Source organism: Equus przewalskii, chromosome 1 (assembly GCF_037783145.1).
Source record: "Equus przewalskii isolate Varuska chromosome 1, EquPr2, whole genome shotgun sequence".
NCBI lineage: Eukaryota > Metazoa > Chordata > Mammalia > Perissodactyla > Equidae > Equus > Equus przewalskii.
In genome coordinates, this window is record NC_091831.1 from 28,109,553 (window position 1) to 28,128,018 (window position 18,466).

Below are 18,466 nucleotides of genomic sequence, written 5' to 3' on the forward strand. Positions count from 1 at the left end.
ATAACCCTACCATCCAAAAAAGGCAACCACTGTTAACATCAAAATTATCTTTTTGCTATGCATTTGAATATAGTTGTGACTATTATCATAGATTTAATTGTATATAATTTTGCATGCTGTTTTTTTCATTTACTGTTATAAATGTCTTTTTGTGTTGTGAAAAATTCTTCATGAATGTACTTTTTTAAGAGCATAGTGGGGTTCTGTTATGTGTACGTGTATTAGTTGGCTTGGGTTGCTGTAACAAAAAAAAAACACAGATTGGGTAGTTAAACAATGGAAATTTATTTTCTCACTATTCTGGAGGCTGGAAGTCCAGGTCAAGGTGCCAGCGCCTGTGGTTTCTCCAGAGTCCTCTCTCCTTGACTTACAGATGGCTCCCTTCTCTCTGTGTCCTCACACAGCCTTTCTTTGTGTGAGGTCACTCCTGTCTCTTCCTCTTCTTATAAGGAAGCCAGTCCTATTAGATTAGGGCCCCGCCCTTTTGACTTGATGTGACTTTAATCACTTCCTTAAAGGCATTGTCTGCAAATACAGTCACATTGGGAGTTAGGGCTTCCACATAGGAATTTTGGAGGGACATAATTTAGCACATAAGTATAATGATTTCCTTGCTGTTCTCTCAGCATTGGACATTCTTTCCACAGTTGTTTCCAATTTTCTTTTATTCTAAATAAGATTATGATGAATATCTTTTCGTATAAAGCATTTTTTTTTTTGCGTTCTGGATTAAAACTAAGTTCTCTGGGGTGGCATTAGTGAGTCAAAGGATATAAACATTAAGATGATAAACAGAGATTACCAAATTGCCTCCTAAAAGGACTCTGTACCAATTTTACTTTCTCTGATAATGTATGAGTGGCTATTTTGCTGTACCTTTGTCAGCATTAAAATCTATATTAATTTGATATGCAAAAAACAGAATCTTGTTTTAATATGCCTTTTTAAAGTGAAGTTGAACATTATATAAAAATGTTAACTTTTTATATTTCCTCTCTTGGGGATGAGGGTATTTGTTGACCATTTCCTTTGCTCTTCTTTGTTATTAGGAGTGTTGTTATTGTTTCTTATCAAATTATATAAACATATATATTAAGCATAATACCCCTTTTATATGATTTGCTGCAAATGGAATTTCCCATATTGTTTGGCTTTTAATCATTAATTTTTTTTTTTTTTATCATGGGGCCAGCCCTATGGCCGAGTGGTTAAGTTTGTGCACTCTGGTTCAGTGGCCTGGGGTTTGCTGGTTCAGATCCTGGGTGCAGACCTACATGCTACTCATCAAGCCATGCTGTGGCTGCATCTCACATAGAAGAACTAGAATGACTTACAACTAGGATATACAACTATGTATTGGGGCTTCAGGGAGGAAAAGAAAAAAAGAAAAAGAGGAAGATTGGCAGCAGATGGTAGCTCAGGGCCAATCTTCCTCACCAGAAAAAAAAAAGATCAAACAAGAGATTTTCATTTTTATGAAGTAAATTTCATCCATAGTTTCCTTTGTATTTTCATCCATGGCTTTTTAAGCTTTCAACACCACCCCCCATCAGAGATGAAAAAACAGTTGTTGTTAGGTTTATAATGTTTAAAAATGTCATTCATCTCAACCTCTTAACTGTTTATTTGGAAATACTCTCAAAAACATATATGTTGTTGGGATGTGAATAATGTTGAATATTCTAATGATCTGGAGCAGCACTGTCCAGTAGAAATTTATGTTACAATAGAAAAGTTTTATGTATCTGCTGTTCAGTATGGTGGCCACTAGCCACATGTGGCTATAGAGCATTTTATATGTGGTTAGTAAACCTGAAGGACTGAATTTTTAATTTAACTTTTAATGTAAATAAAATTTTAGATTTAAATTGTATTTAAAATTTAAAGTAAAAACAAATAGATCTAAAGACTTAAAGTCTTTAATTTTGTTTTCATATCTTATGTTTGCAACTCTGAATGGAGTAGTCTAATTTGGGTCCACTGGTGCATCCGTCCTCTGAGGAAAGATACTCAAGGACATGGTATCAGTAGTGCCTGATTGACTGTTGACCTGTATGTGGTTATGTCTCCTTTTCCTAGTGATAAGGGCAATCAGCACAAGCAGCATGTGTGTGTGTGGTGGGGGTGAATTCATCCAACAGAAAGCAGCAGGTAGAAGTGTTGGTCCCACTCATGTAAATAGTAATCTTTTCTATACATGTTAAAGATTTTGTTCTTATTATCTGTAAACTAAATCAGGGTATAGGGCATTGCTCCAGTCTCTGATGCATATCCAGTGAAATAAATGATTATCAGGAACTAAGACCAGGTGTCTGCCCCTCTTGAAGACAAGATATCTGTCCCACACAGAGACCAGATACCTGGTCCACTTGGAGAACAGCCCCCTATATAACTGGCCTGTGGTCTTTGTTCCGTAAGGTGGTTATTTCGTACGTTAGTCAGCTATCTTCCCCCTTGCTAGCAAGCTGTAATAAAACTCTTTCTGTCCTACCACCTTGCCTCTTGACTATTGGCAGTGTCTTCAGGCAATCAGATGACCCCCCTTGGGCAGTAACAGAAGTTCTTTTCTTTTGCATCTGTACAGGGTCATATCCCCTGTCTTTAGTGGCCTCAGCAAAGCTGCCTCACTAAAGAAAGGCCATCAGTGGTGAGTTGCACCATATTCTTAGGCTTAACCCAAGTTTTCTCTTTCTCTGTTACAGGCGCTGCATTCAGGTAGTTCATAAACTACTTTGCTACCAGAAGAAGTGTAGAGTACGCCTGCATTACACCTGGCGGGAACTCTGGTCAGGTAACTTTCTCTTTTGAATTCATTCTCTTTTTCTGTATTTTATGAGCCTCTAGGCCTGGGCACAAGAGGAAATTGTTTTTCAGCCTTTTTAGTTTGTTTAGGATGCTTCTATTTCCATTTATACTTTCTGTCATTTCAGCCTTCTTCTAATACAGAACTGGGCATGGCACTCATCTATTCCGTGCTTTCTCTCTTGTTCCTTCTCCTCCTTGTATTTTTTTGTCAGGTGGTAGAAACAATTAAATATTTCTTGAGTTCTAGTGATTCTTCCTTTGAGTAAGAGTGAGGTAGGGGAGGAGTCGGCACAAACTTGGATTCTCCCTCGCTTCCGTTTGGTAACAGCATATGGACTATAGGGAGGCTTCTGTCTGTTTCCTCAAGATGAGTAACCTCAGGAGGAATGTTACAGGGAGAGGGGGTGGGGAGGGGGTGGAGAGATGGGGGGAACCCTGTTCTTTGTCTTACATCTGGCATTATTACTGTTTACAGACAGTATCACTTGTACTACTCCCCCTGTGCCAGAGACAAAAACAGCAAATTACAGTGTTTACTTTTGTCTTTATCCATTTGGTAGCCCAGCAAAGTCACTGCCATCTCTGCAGGGGGGAAGTGGCTCTTCTCTAAGGGTACAATTAATGATGGCTTGCCACCCCTTTCTTTTGTGCAATTAAATTGGAGGTTTTAAGAAAGCAGAGGAGACATGTTCCCTGAGGCATTCACTTGCTGATAGATCCTGTGGCTTTTGTGACCTGATGGTACAATAGTCTTCTCCAGATGATTATAGTGATAAATGGTAGCCCCACTCATGGGAGAGCTTCTCTGTATTCTCAGCAGAGGAGGGTGTGTTAGTGTCAGAGGCTTTATAAGAAACCCCGCCCCTTCCATGCAATTTATCTCACTTGTTGTGACACATGGTTTCCTCCCAACCCAGTTTGGCTTTCTAAATTTAGTCCTCCGTAATGGGAAGTAGAGATCTTTAATTAATGGATTAGCAGGTTCTTTGCCGTTCCTGCCTATGGTGGTGAAGAGGGAATAGGAGAATAACACTAAGTGGCAATCATGGCATTTTGGTATTTTAGTACAAAAGAGTGTGATTGTGTGAGAGTTTGAGATGAGGGAATGTCAGAAGATCTAAAGAGAGATGAAAAGAGATCGAAATAACTAAAATTAGTAGAATTTCTTAGGCGGGAACAAATAATTGTTTTTTAACATAAAGGTCTACTATGATTGCATATCGATAGTTATATGATTGTTAGGCTCTAAAAATTTAAGAATAAAGAGAAAACACAAAAATGATGCAAATCTGTGGATGTTGGTACATTTGTAGGACTTAAAACGAGTATAAGTGGTTTACGTCTATAACTGATAGTTACACATTGTAGTACTAAAGAGTTGGTGGTAGTAGTTGTTTTTGCCTACTTTTGATTCTCTTCTGGTTTTATTTTCGCTTTTATTCCATTTGCTTTCCTTTGTATCCTGGCCATCCCGTCTCTGGCCCCTGGGATGTCTCTAGCTTTTCTCTGATTCTCATTATCTGTCGTCCTCTTCCTCATTGTCCTGTTCCATTGCCTTTTCCACATTGCCTTCTACTGTTCATCCTGGCCTGTCTCACTGGGGCCTGGGGCTTCCTATTACTCTCCTACCTCCACTTTGTGTGTCCTTTGTGCTTTTCTTGTCATATGTTTTACTTGAGATATGTTATAAACCCCAAAATACATTGCCATCATTTTTGTTTAAAGAGGCAGTATTTTTTTAAAGAGATTAAAAAATGCTTTTTATATTTATCTTTTCTGGATCTTAGCATTTCCCCATTCTGGCTAGGAAATTGTGAGGCAGATCGTTCTTTATCCTGTGTTGGTGAGTTGACTTTATTATGTCTTTGAGTACTTTCTGTCATGTTCAGCTCTGTTTGTAATTATGTGCTATCTCAGGACTGATTGCTTGGCATTCTAGGCTCTCGGTAGGTTGAGAGGAGGTTTATACGAGTGTCATTAGTGAGGCCTGGATGAGTGCTTGTTCCTAAGGCATAGGTATTTGTACTAGAGTTCTCTGCCAAGTGAGGTAAGCTCTTTTTGCTATACATACTGGGTGAACCACCCTGGAACCCTGGCTCCACGTGTTCATACGTGGAATGCACAGTGAGATGCAGAGCAGTGGGTGTTAAGGAAAGCTGCAAAATGCTACACTACATCTGATGCATCAGAGCCCATAATAATATGTAATATTGCAACCAGTGAATATAAATGTGGCTGTGGTGGGTCCACCTACTCCTTGGCTGGTACTACCCCTCATATGTTGGTATGCCCATGTTTTCACTCTTTCTTTGCTTTTTAGGCTTAACCAATTTGAGGGAGATGTGTGAAACTCATCATGGCAAATATGCTTAGGCGTATAGATGCTTGCTCATAGACGTGCTGCAAAATTTCATTGAATTTTATTTATAAATAAGACTGGTGAGGCATATGTTGATAGATTGGACACACAGAAGTGCTTGGGTGTCTAGGAATCAGTTGGCTAGGGTGCAGATGCCTTTTGTCATTTGGAATGTAGGTGTGTAGTCTCACTGCACTTTGCATGGTGATTTTTATTCTTATGATGTTTGACTACAGTAGCTCTTGTTATTGGGGAGGTAGCCAGAGGTTGCCCTCCACATTCCTATATTGAATTCTCAGGTTTGGTCTTATGGATGAGGAGCAGCCAACTGTATTAGTTTGGGGTTTAATCCTGCCTGTTGGTTTTACAGATACAAGCCCTGACCTACTCCATGCTGCCACTGTCTATTTATACGATGCCTGTCACCATGGTATCTGAGTATGTGGGGGAAATATATTTAGGTTAACTTCAGCTAGAATATGGAAAGGAAGAAGTCCTCCCTCTCTCATTGCCTTCTTTTTATCAATCACTGTTTTTCACCAAGTTATGGAAAGTTCAAAAGCTCTTCTCTGACCTCTAGGCTACCCAGATCTCCTATTTGAGTAAATGGTTAGGTTGTGAAACTTTCCTCTGATAGAGATAGGAAACTGGGTTTCAGGATAAGATCCTTGTGAAAAAGTTCTTTACCTTTGAGAATACAATGAAAGATATAATCTTTGCGTCCAGAAAAATTTCTGTTTTCACATACATTTTGTCTCTAATTTTGTCTCTAATTTCAGAGAGTTCATGGACCCTCTCAAGCCCATTCATGATCCCATGTTAAGAATCTGGTCTTAATTTTAGGTTTCATGGCCTCCCAATTAATTCTGTTTTCACAGAAGATCTTAGTATTTGGTTAAATATTTTTTCTTTATTTACTAATTGTACTGCATTCCTCCTGGTAATTTTAGCTTAGCATTCTCCTCTCTGAACTTCTTGAGGCTAAAGACCACATTGGTCACCATGTTTTATTTCCTGTGTCTTCCTACAGCACTTTTGGCTTCTATTTTAGCATATCACATTATTTTCCTATGTTTGCATATGTCTGTATGATGATTTGTATAAATATCTATGTTTCCTCTTAAATTAAGTTCCTGGAGGGCAGGACCTGTGTTTTAATCATTGTTTTATCGCCAGCAGCACACTACTTGGCTTATAATAGAGGCTCAGAAAACATTTGAATGAATAAATAAATGGATGAATCGATATGTAGAATTTCCATTAATGATGAATCAACATTTTTTTAAAGGGGGCTGGCTCCGTGGCTGAGTGGTTAAGTTCGCGCGCTCCGCTGCGGCGGCCCAGGGTTTGGATCCTGGGCACGTTCATGGCACCGCTCGTTGGGCCACGTTGAGGCGGCGTCCCACATCCCACAACTAAGAAGGACCTGCAACTAAGATATACAACTATGTACGGGGTTTGGGAAGATAAAGCAGGAAAAAAAAAAGATTGGCAACAGTTGTTAGCTCAGGTGCCAATCTTAAAAACAAAACAAAACATTCTTTTAAAGCAGCACAGTGTTGTGTTTGGGCCTCAAAACAGTAACAACAATAATAATAGAACCCAGAAGGATGTTTGTTGTCATGTTTCTGTTGAGCTGACTTCATCACCTTTTATTTGAGTTGTTGATGTGAAAGGGAGTGGTGGGTAATTTCTCTTTCCTTTGTCTCTCTCTTCCTTACCTACAGATACATGGATTGCTTTTGACCAAGTAAAAATGGAAACTTTGATGGTTTCTAAGCCATTAACCAAAGAATGAGCAGAATGTTGAGAGAGAAGCATGTAATTGTTGGAGAGGGAAATACTTGAACAGAGCTTCATGGAGTCAGCTTATTTTACTTCCATTGCAGGCAGAAGGGGCATTGGGGAGGTAGCCTGCATTTAAATAGTGTAGCTTTCCACAGTCTGAAAACATGGGTTGATTTAAAGGCAGATTTATACTGGCATTTTATATTCGACATTTATGTATGTATCACGGTGATTCTTACCCTTTCACTCTGCCACATCCCTGGATGATAAGTCATTATTTTTATCACCATTTGTTGGGGAAGGGAGTGGAGGTATAGAAGGGTAAGTGACTTGCTAAGGATCATGGAACCAGACACTAAACAGAGTCATGATTAGAACTTACAGTTCCTGACTCCTGTGCTCGGATGCAGATCACTAGGCAACATTTGCTCCCTCCAGGAAGAAAGGCTCCCAAAGCCCCCAAAACAGTCTGTTCAGCTTCACTGTGCTAAATAGCATCCAAAACATTCACAGCTTTGTGAAAAAGAGAAACTGTACATGGCCTGACCTTTCAGATACCTACTGGGAAAAATGGAAAGCCCAGAGAGTGTCACAGTTTTCTGGATCCAGCTGGCTGGCTCATCACTGGCAGAAGCCTGTGACCTCATGGTTAGGTACACCTTGAGACTAGGAATTGAGAGCCTTTCGTTGGAAGCTTGTCATACTGTAGGTGTTATACAGGACTGAAAATTTTCAGGAGAAAGACTGACTTGAGCCATAGATTTATCTGGCAGTTCTTGTATAGGTATAGCTTTGACAGTTTGGCAGCCCCTCCTGATTTTGGGAAACTATCCTTTGAACTTTCAATTGTCTGCTTCTTTTAGTTTAGTTTCTTTTTTAAACTTTTTATTTTGATGTAATTATAGACTCACAGGAAGTTGCAAAAATAGTACAGAGAATTTTTATACCCTTCAACCAGCTTCCTCCAATGGTAACATCTTATATAACTCTAAAATATTGCTTCTTTTAGTTTTGAAGAGGTTATCTAGGTGGGAAAGAGCATAGCAGTAAACAGCTAGAGTAGATGGGAAGAGGCATTTTGGCAGCTGTTATTGCTATTTTGTTTTTAAAATTGCTTTTTAAATTGTCCTTTTCTTTCTCCTAAATTTTCTCTGATTTAGGGGAATATGTTACTAAATGTAGTCTAGGCTCGATGTGCCTAATTAAGGCTGCTCTGGCTTCCACGTGCAAAGAAATGGAGGCTTCTTTCTTCTATGGAAAACCAATTCCTCTCAAAGTTAGGATGTTCTAATATAGGGGCATTAGAAAGTATTTCTCTATTTCCGTAATTTTATGAGAGATTCTGTATATCAATGTAGAAAGCTCCAGGACTGAAAAAGAATGCCAGGAAACTCTTTTTTCCTTCAAATTCACCACATTTGGCTGAATCCAAAATTTACCCTATTTTGAATCTTTTTCTCATTCCCCTCAGAAACTTGGCAGAAGCAAAAGATAAGAATATCTAACAGGTTTAGACTGTTAGAGGGAGAAAAAGCTTCCCTCCCGAAAGCCCCTAAAAGAGTGAGAAATCTCTGTTCTTTTCTTTGCACATGGAGTCATTTCCTATCTAGAGAAACATCAACTCTCGTAGGCCTATTAGCATCTTGTCAACTGAAAGAGGCAGAGGAAGGAGTAGCTGTGGTTTTGTTGCTCAGCCTATGCTAGTTCCAAAGGAACACATCATTTGGTTTCATAAGTTATCATCGTTTCCTGCATCTCAAGCAAGCGGGACAAGTCTGTTATTGGTTTTCTATCATTTTCACAGAAAGTAAAGTTCTTGGTCTACATTAGATGGCTCCACTGAGACATGGTCTCGTTGACTGTTAGATTCTTTTTTTTTTTTTTTTTTTTTTAAAGATTTTATTTTTTCCTTTTTCTCCCCAAAGCCCCCCGGTACATAGTTGTATATTCTTTGTTGTGGGTCCTTGTAGTTGTGGCATGTGGGACGCTGCCTCAGCGTGGTTTGATGAGCAGTGTCATGTCCGCGCCCAGGATTCGAACCAACGAAACACTGGGCCGCCTGCAGCGGAGCGCGTGAACTTAACCGCTCAGCCACGGGGCCAGCCCCGACTGTTAGATTCTTAAAGGGTAATTTTGGCTATCTCTCAGTTGGGTAATGTTGGAAAAAATAAGCAGGTGGTATAGGACCCTAGAAGAAGACAGTGGCTTCTAAGTATGCTTAGTTAGAGGCAACTGCACAGGAATGCGGTGTATGGGATCCTGCATTTCCCAGACTTTAAGTTCCATTTGGGAACTTTCACATAAAAGCTCATTTTCCTGACAAAGAAGAGGGTGGACAGTAGCTATGAGGATCACAGTATCCTCAAGTAAATGGAGAATTGGAGATAGTTGAGAATCTTATTTTCCCTTTTAGCAGATAGACTAGACTTCAGTAGCAAGGAAAACAATAAGACAGAACCTAACTTCCGTTTAAAGAAAGGATTTGTTCTTCTTTCCAGTTCATCAAGAGGGGTGTGGAGCCTTTAGGCAGTGTAGGTTGTTGACATACTGAATTTTGTTTTTATTGTGCTAAAATAGACAAAACAAAATTTACCATCTTAACCATTTTTAAAAAATTTTATTGAAGTCATAATAGTTTATAACATTGTGAAATTTCAATTGTATATTATTATTTGTCAGTCACCATATAAATGTGCCCCTTCACCCCTCATGCCCACCCCCTAACCCCCTTCCCTTCTGGTGACCACTAAACTGTTCTCTTTGTCTGTGTGTTAGTTCATCTTCCACATATGAGTAATATCATATGATGTTTGTCTTTCTCTTTCTGGCTTATTTTGCTTAACATAAGACCCTCTAGGTCCGTTCATGTTGTTGTGAATGGAATGATTTTGTCTTTTTTTATGGCTAAGTAGTATTCCATTGTGTATATATACCACATCTTCTTTATCCAATCATCATTGGGCACTTGGGTTACTTCCACTTCTTGGCTATAGTGAATAATGCTACAGTGAACATAGGGGTGCATAAATCTAGTTGAATTGTTGATTTCAAGTTCTTTGGATAAATATTCCAGTGGTGGGATAGCTGGGTCACATGGTATTTCTATTTTTGATTTTTTGAGAAATCTCCATTGAAGTCTCCACTGTTTTCCATAGTGGCTGCAAGAGTTTGCATTCCCACCAGCAGTGTGAGGGTTCCCTTTTCTCCACATCCTCTCCAACATTTATTATTTTTTGTCTTGGTAGTTATAGCCATTCTAACGGGTGTAAGGTGGTATCTCATTGTAGTTTTGATTTGCATTTCCCTCATGACTAGTGATGTCGAACATCTTTTTATGTGCCTATTGGCCCTCTGTATATCCTCTTTGGAAAAATGTCTGTTCATATCCTCTGCCCATTCTTTGATTGGGTTGTTTGGTTTTTTGTTGTTGAGTTGTGTGAATACTTTATATAATTTGGAGATTAACCCTTGTCGGATATATGATTTGTAAATGTTTTCTCCCAGTTGGTGGGTCGTCTTTTCATTTTTTTTTTTTTTTTAAAGATTTTATTTTTTCCTTTTTCTCCCCAAAGCCCCCCGGTACATAGTTGTGTATTCTTCGTTGTGGGTTCTTCTAGTTGTGGCATGTGGGACGCTGCCTCAGCGTGGTCTGATGAGCAGTGCCATGTCCGCGCCCAGGATTCGAACCAACGAAACACTGGGCCGCCTGCAGTGGAGCTCGCGAACTTAACCACTCGGCCACAGGGCCAGCCCCTCGTCTTTTCATTTTGAACCTGCTTTCCTTTGCCTTGTAGAAACTCTTTAGTCTGATGAAGTCCCACTTATTTATTTTTTCTTTTGTTTCCCTTGTCTGAGTAGGCATGGTTTTCGAAAAGATCCTTCTAAGCCTGATGTCAAAGAGTGTACTGCGTACATTTTCTTCTAGGATTTTTATGGTTTCATGTCTTACCTTCATGTCTTTGATCCATTTTCAGTTAATTTTTGTGTATTGTGAAAGATAATGGTCTACTTTCATTCTTTTGCATGTGGCTGTCCAGTTTTCCCAACACCATTTCCTGAAGAGACTTTCCTTTCTCCATTGAATGTTCTTAGCTCCTTTGTTGAAGATTAGCTGTCTGTAGATGTGTGGTTTTATTTCTGGGCTTTCAGTTCTCTTCCATTGATCTTTGTGTCTGTTTTTGTACCAGTACCATGTTGATTTGATTGCTATAGCTTTGTAGTATATTTTGAAGCCAGGGATTGTGATGCATTCATCTTTTTTCTTTTTTTCTCGGGATTGCTTTGGCCAGTTGGGGTCTTTTGTTGCCCCATATGAATTTTAGGATTCTTTGTTCTGTTTCCATGAAGAATATCATTGGGATTCTGATTTGGATTGCATTGAATCTGTAGAATCCTTCAGGTAGTATGGACATTTTAACTATGTATATTCTTCCATTCCACGTGCATGGAATATCTTTCCATTTCTTTATGTCATCATTGATTTCTTTCAGTAATCTCTTATAGTTTTCATTGTATAGGTCTTTCACCTCCTTGGTTAAATTTATTCCTAGATATTGTATTCTTTTTGTTGCGATTGTAAATGGGATTGTATTCTTGAGTTCTCTTTCTGTTAGACTGTAGTAGAGTATAGGAATGCAACTGATTTTTGTAAGTTGATTTTGTACACTACAACTTTGCTGTAGTTGTTTATTATTTCTAGTAATTTTCTGATGGATTCTTTAGGGTTTCTATATATAAAATCATGTCATCTGCAAACAGTGAAAGTTTCACTTCTTCATTGCTTATTTGGACTCCTTTTATTTGTTTTCCTTGCCTCATTGCTCTGGCCAAAGCCTCCAGTACTATGTTGAATAAGACTGGTGAAAGTGGGCACTCTTGTCTTGTTCCTGTTCTCAGAGGGATGGCTTTCAGTTTTTCCCCATTGAGTATGATGTTGGCTGTGAGTTTGTCACATATGGGCTTTATTATGTTGAGGTACTTTCCTTCTGTACCCGTTTTATTGAGAGTTTTTATCATAAATGGATGTTAGTTCTTGTCAAATGCTTTCTCTGCATCTGTTGAGATGATTATGTGGTTTTTGTACCTCATATTTTTAGTGTGGTGTATCACATTGATTGATTTTCAGATGTTCAACTGTCCCTGTGTCCCAGGTATAAATCCCACTTGATCATGGTGTATGATCCTTTTACTGTATTGCTGTATTTGGTTTGCCAGTATTTTGTTGAGGATTTTTACATTTATGTTCATCAGTGATATTGGTCTATAAGTTTCCTTCTTTGTGTTGTCCTTATCTGGCTTTGGGATCAGGGTGATGTTGGCCTCACAGAATGAGTTAGGAAGTGTTTCATCTTCTTCAATTTTTGGAATAGTTTGAGAAGGATAGGTATTAAATCATCTTTGAATGTTTGGTAGAATTCTCCAGAGAAGCCGTCTGGTTCTGGTCTGTTATTTTATTTTTTTATTTTTTTATTTTTTTTTTTTAAAGATTTTATTTTTTCCTTTTTCTCCCCAAAGCCCCCCGGTACATAGTTGTATATTCTTCGTTGTGGGTCCTTCTAGTTGTGGTATGTGAGACGCTGCCTCAGCGTGGTCTGATGAGCAGTGCCATGTCCGCGCCCAGGATTTGAACCAACGAAACACTGGGCCGCCTGCAGCGGAGCGCGCAAACTTAACCACTCGGCCACGGGGCCAGCCCCCTGGTCTGTTATTTTGGGGGAAGTTTTTGATTCTGTTTCAGTCTCTTTACTTGTGATTGGTCTATTCAGATTCTCTATTTCTTCTTGATTCAGTTTTGGGAAGTTGTTTGGGATAAAAGAATTTATCCGGGGCTGGCCCCATGGCCGAGTGGTTAAGTTCGCGCGCTCCGCTGCAGGCGGCCCAGTGTTTCGTTGGTTCGAATCCTGGGCGTGGACATGGCACTGCTCATCAGACCACGCTGAGGCAGCGTCCCACATGCCACACCTAGAAGAACCCACAACGAAGAATATACAACTATGTACCGGGGGGCTTTGGGGAGAAAAAGGAAATAATAAAATCTTTAAAAAAAAAAAAAAAAAAAGAATTTATCCATTTCTTCTAGGTTGTCCAATTTGTTGGCATATAGTTTTTCACCGTATTCTCTTATAATCCTTTGTATTTCTGTGGTATCTATTCTAATTTCTCCTCTTTCATTTCTAATTTTATTTATTTTTCTTAGTGAGTCTAGCTAAGAGTTTGTCAATTTTGTTTATCTTCTCAAAGAACCAGCTCTTAGTTTCTTTGTATTTCCTACTTTTCTTTTGGTTTTTATTTCATTTATTTCTGCTCTAATTTTTATTATTTACCTCTTTCTGCTGACTTTGGGCTTTGTTCTTCCTTTTCTAGTTCTGTTAGGTGTAGTTTAAGGTTACTTATTTGAGATTTTTATTGTTTGTTAAGGTGGGCCTTTATTGCTATAAATTTCCCTCTTAAGACTGCTGTTGCTGCATCCCATATGAGTTGATATGGTGTATTTTCATTTTAATTTATCTCCAGATATTTTTTGATTTCTCCTTTAATTTCGTCATTGCCATTGGTTGTTCAGTTGCATGTTGTTTAGTGTACACATATTGTCACTTTCCCAGCTTTTTTCTTGTAGTTGCTTTCTAGTTTCATAGCGTTATGGTTGGAAAAGATGCTTGATATGATTTCAATCTTCTTAAATTTATTGAGGCTTGCCTTGTTTCCCAACATATGGTATATCTTTGAGAATGTTCCCTGTGCTCTTGAGAAGAATGTGTATTCTGCTGATATTGGATGGAGTGTTCTATATATATCTACTAAGTCCATCTAGTCTAGTTTTTTGTTTAATTCCAGTATTTCCTTGTTGACTTTCTGTCTGGATGATCTATCCATTGATGTAAGTGGAGTGTTGAGGTCCCCTACTATTATTGTGTTGCAGTTAATTTCTCTCTTTAGGTCTGTTTGTCTTCTATCCCTTTACTCTGAGGCTGTGTTTGTCTTTAGTACTGAGATGTGTTTCCTGGAGGCGGCGTATTGTTGGGTCTTGTTTTTTAATCCATCCAGCTACTCTATATCTTTTGATTGGAGAATTCAATCCATTTACATTTAGAGTGATTATTGATATATCAGGGCTTAGTACTGCCATTTATCGCTTGTTCTTAGCTTTTTATGTATTTCCTTTGTTTCTTGTCCTGTGTATTTCCGAATGCTAGCCCTATTTGGTGTTTCTCTTGATGATAATTTTCTCTTTATCATTTGTGTCTCTGTTCTGCTTTTTTCTTTAGTGGTTACCATGAGGTCTGTATAAAAGAGCTTGTAGATGAGATAGTCCATTTTCTGATAGCCTCTTATTTCCTTAGTCTAAGCAGGTACCATCTCTTTCCTCTTTCCTAAGTTATTGTTGTCACAACTCAATCTGTTTTCTGTTATGAGTTTGTGATTAAAATAAAGTGCTCATAGTTATTTTTGATGCTTTCACTCTCTTTATCTTTAGTGTTATAACTGTTTGCTAATCTGTTCTGATAGAGACCTATAATTTTCTGATTTTGTCACTCTGTTTATCTCCTTGCTCAAGGCTTTGTAAACCCTTTTTGTGTTTTTTGGTATGAGGGCCATCTTGATAATTTGTTTTTTTTTTTTTTTGAGGAAGGCTGGCCCTGAGCTAACATCCGTGCCCATCTTCCTCTACTTTATCTGTGGGTTGCCTACCACAGCATGGCATGCCACGCGGTGCCATGTCCGCATCTGGGATCTGAACCGGCAAACCCTGGGCTGCAGAGAAGTGGAATGTGTGAACTTAACCGCTGCACCACCAGGCCGGCCCCGCCTCTTGATCATTTCTTGTAGGGTTGGGGAGGTCTTGTGGCAGTGAACTCCCTCAGCTTTTGTTTATCTGGGAAATTTTTATTTCACTGTTGTATCTGAAGGATAGTTTTGCTGGGTAGAGTACTCTTGGCTGAAAGTTTTTGTCTTTAGAATTCTGAATATATCATTCTACTCTCTCCTAGCTTGTATGGTTTCTGCTGAGAAATCTACTGAAAGCCTGATAGGGGTTTCTTTGTAGGTTATTTTCTTCCGCCTTGCTGCTCTTAATATTTTTTCTTTGTCGTTGACTTTTGCTGGTTTTACTAATAAATGCCTTGGAGAAAGTCTTTTTAAATTGATGCAATTAGGAGTTCTCTTAGCTTTATTTACATGTACTTTCAGCTCCTTCTCCATGTTTGGGAAGTTCTCAGCTATTCTTTCTTTGAACAAGCCCTCTACTCCTTTCTCCCTCACTTCTCCCTCTGGGATACCTATAATCCTTATGTTGCATTTCCTAGTTGAGTTGGATAGTTCTTGGAGAATTTCTTCATTTCTTTTTAGTTTTAGTTCTCTCTGCTCCTCCATCTGCAGCATTTCTACATTTCTCTCCTCTAAATTACTGATTCTGTCCTCCATAATATCAGCTCTGTTTGTTAAGGACTCCAGATTTTTCTTTATCTTATTCATTGTGTTTTTCATCTCCAACATTTCTGATTTCTTTTTTAAAGTTTCAGTCTCTTTTGTGAAGAATTCTCTCTGTTCACTAATTTTATTCCTGAGATCATTAATCTGTCTTTCTGAGTTTTCTCATAACTCGTTGAGTTTCTTTATCATAACTATTTTGATTTCTCTGTCATTTAGATTGTAAACTTCTGTGACTTCAGGATTGATTTCTGGGTACTTGTCATTTACCTTCTGGTCTGGGCATGTTAATATACTTCATGCTATTTGATGGGGTGGACCTTTGTTGTCACACAGTGGTGGTATCTGGTAGCAGATTCTACCTGCCACCACTGGGGGCTGGGGCTGGAGCTGGAGCTGTGTTTTCTGAGCCCTCTGTGACCTCTGACAGATGTGCCGGTCTGTTGGAAGCTGTGCCAACAGGGTCCATCTCTGTTTGCCTGCTGGCTACTTCTTTGCATATGCATGCATAGGCTCTCTGGTGGGGATCCCTTACTCTGGCCTACCGTCTGAGCTGGTATGCCAGACGGGCAGGGCAGCGAGGGGTGCTTTCTTTTGTGTGCATGATCCTGCGTACCCCCACTCTGCACTCACTGCCCACCTGGGCTGCTTGGCTTGGTGTGGACGCCTGCATGATTGCTTAGCCACCTAGGTGCAAAGCATTTCCAGAGGCTGGGAGGCAACTCTGAGAGTGCAAGTGTTCCTGTGGAGGGCTGCCCTTTCCCCCTTCTCCTCTCAGGGTCACGTACCAGCTGCCTTGCGAGGTCCTGCACCCTAGTTCACTGCTGCTCGGGAAGGAGAGGAGATCCCCTTCCCTCCTTTCACTGCCTCCCCGGGGGGGTGTCCAGCACCCCCACCTTCAGATGTATGGCTGTGTGGATCTCTCAGACATCTGTTATGTTGCATGAATGTCTCTCTTGGTTCATGAATGTCCTTTTCATGTATGTTAGTGGGGTGAGACTAAGGGAAGAGCTCATTCTGCCATGATATGCTGATGTCACTCTCCCTAACCACTTTTAAAACTAATTAATTTTTGGGGGGGTAGGGACCTGGCCCCGTGGCTGAGTGGTTAAGTTTGTGCGCTCTACTTTGGTGGCCCAGGGTTTTGCTGGTTTGGATCTGGGCCCAGACCTTGCACCGCTCGTCAAGCCATGCTGAGGCAGCGTCCCACATAGCACAACCAGAAGGACCTACAACTAGAATATACAACTATGTACTGGGGGGCTTTGGGGAGAAGAAGAAGAAGAAAAAAAAGAGATTAGCAACAGACGTTAGCTCAGGGCCAATCTTTAAAAAAAAGGTATATATATTTTTTTATTTGAGGTAACATTGGTTTATAATATGGTATAGGTTTCAGGTGTACAGTATTATAATTTGACATCTGTATATACTACAGTGTGCTCATCACAAAAATTGCAGTTTCCATTTGTCATCATATAATTGACCTCTTTTACCCATTTTGTCCTCCCCCCATCTTAACCATTTTTAGGTATACAGGTTCACTAGTATTAAATACATTCACATTGTTATGTAGCCATCACCACCATCTTTCCCTGTAACTCTTTTCATCTTGTAAAACTGAAATTCTATACCTATTAAACAATAACTCCCCAATCCCCCCTCTCCCCAACAACCACCATTCTAATTTCTGTCTTCATGATTTTGACTACTCTAAATACCCCATGTAAGTGGAATCTTACAGTGTTTGTCTTTTTGTGAATGGCTTATTTCACTTAACATAATGTTCTCAAGGTTCTAGAAGTCAGATTCTCCCCCTTCCTCAGAGTTTTCTTTTTTATTACTTTTGTTGGTTGGTTTTGTTTTTTTGATCATTGTATGCTCTTTTCTGTGCGAGAAGTAGCCTGAGGTGTAAACTTAATGTCTTCTTAGGTCTCTTCTGAGCTTTTTTTCTGGTCATGTGCAGTCATTTTCTAGTTTTCCCTGTACATGCAGTTGTTTTTGAATGTGCTAGTCTTTAATATCTCACTCTCAAAAGGGGTTTATCGAAAATGATGGTGGAGAAAAAAGGGGCACGGTTCCTTTAAATCTCCTGGAAGTCACTTATCTGGAGGGGAAAGGGCTTTCAACAATGGAGGGAGGTGCAACAACAATGGCTGTCTGCCTCTTTGTCTTCACCTCTGTGATCAGAAGCAGCAATCAGCAATCAGAGCACAGATCCCCAATATTTGGAGCACAGGGTCCTTTTTGCCCACTCTAGCTTCCATAAGCTGTGTGCAAGCTGTTCCAGGAACAAGTGCACAGATGTTTGCCACATGGCTAGAGGCAGGGGATGGGTAGTTGCTACTGTGCTAGGAGATGAAATTGACCAAAATTTACCATCAGTCTTCGCCTGGAAGTTTCAAACCTTCATGAGAGTCCAATTCCAAAATAATTACATCAGACAGATTCTGCCATTGCATTTATTATCTAGATGGGGAGAGAGATTCCTGGTGTCTCCTACTCTGTCATCTTCCCAGAATCCTCCCACTAGATGTACTGACTTTTGTGAGCTGTTCACCTGGAGAGGCTCATAGCGCACAACCAAAGCTGTTTCATTTTCTTGTTTGATTTGTTGGCCTTTGTTTCAGTGAGGTTCTTTGGTTTGCAGCCAGACAGATGCCTGTATTCTGAGAAGCCACCCAGTGTATTTCTTTTTTTAAATTGAGTTCTTAATAGTTTACAGTATTGTGAAATTTCGGTTGTATGTTATTACTTGTCCATCACCATATATGTGCTCCCCTTCACCCCCTGTGCCCTCCCCCAGCCCACTTCCCCTGGTAACCGCTGATTGGCTTTCTTTGTCCAAGTGTTTCTTTATCTTCCATATATGAGTGCAATCATCTGGTGTTTGTCTTTCTCTGTCTGGCTTATTTTGCTTAACATGAAACCTTCCAGGTCCATCCATGTTGCTGATAATGGGACAATTTTGTCTTTTTTTATGGCTGAGTAGTATTTCATTGTGTATATATACCACATCTTCCTTATCCAATCATTGGTCGATGGGCACTTGGGTTGCATCCATGTCTTGGCTATTGTGAATAATGCTGC

General features: G+C 39.6%; 1 protein-coding gene across 19 annotated transcripts in view; it reads left to right on the forward strand.

Moving 5' to 3' along the window:
• The window catches only part of ARMH3 (armadillo like helical domain containing 3), a 173,211-nt gene that overhangs the window by 56,154 nt on the left and 98,591 nt on the right, over positions 1–18,466 (forward strand). For 17 of the 19 annotated variants that reach the window (XR_011522416.1, XR_011522399.1, XR_011522417.1 and 14 more), the window contains one exon: positions 2,703–2,791. Coding sequence is in view for 9 of the 19 variants with exons in the window: in XM_070558320.1 (XP_070414421.1) it covers positions 2,703–2,791 (89 nt within the window). In the remaining 10 variants the exon portion in view is untranslated. Of the gene's footprint in view, positions 1–2,702; positions 2,792–4,592; positions 4,649–18,466 lie in introns of all 19 variants that reach the window. The other 2 variants (XR_011522420.1, XR_011522419.1) reach the window with 1 other exon arrangement.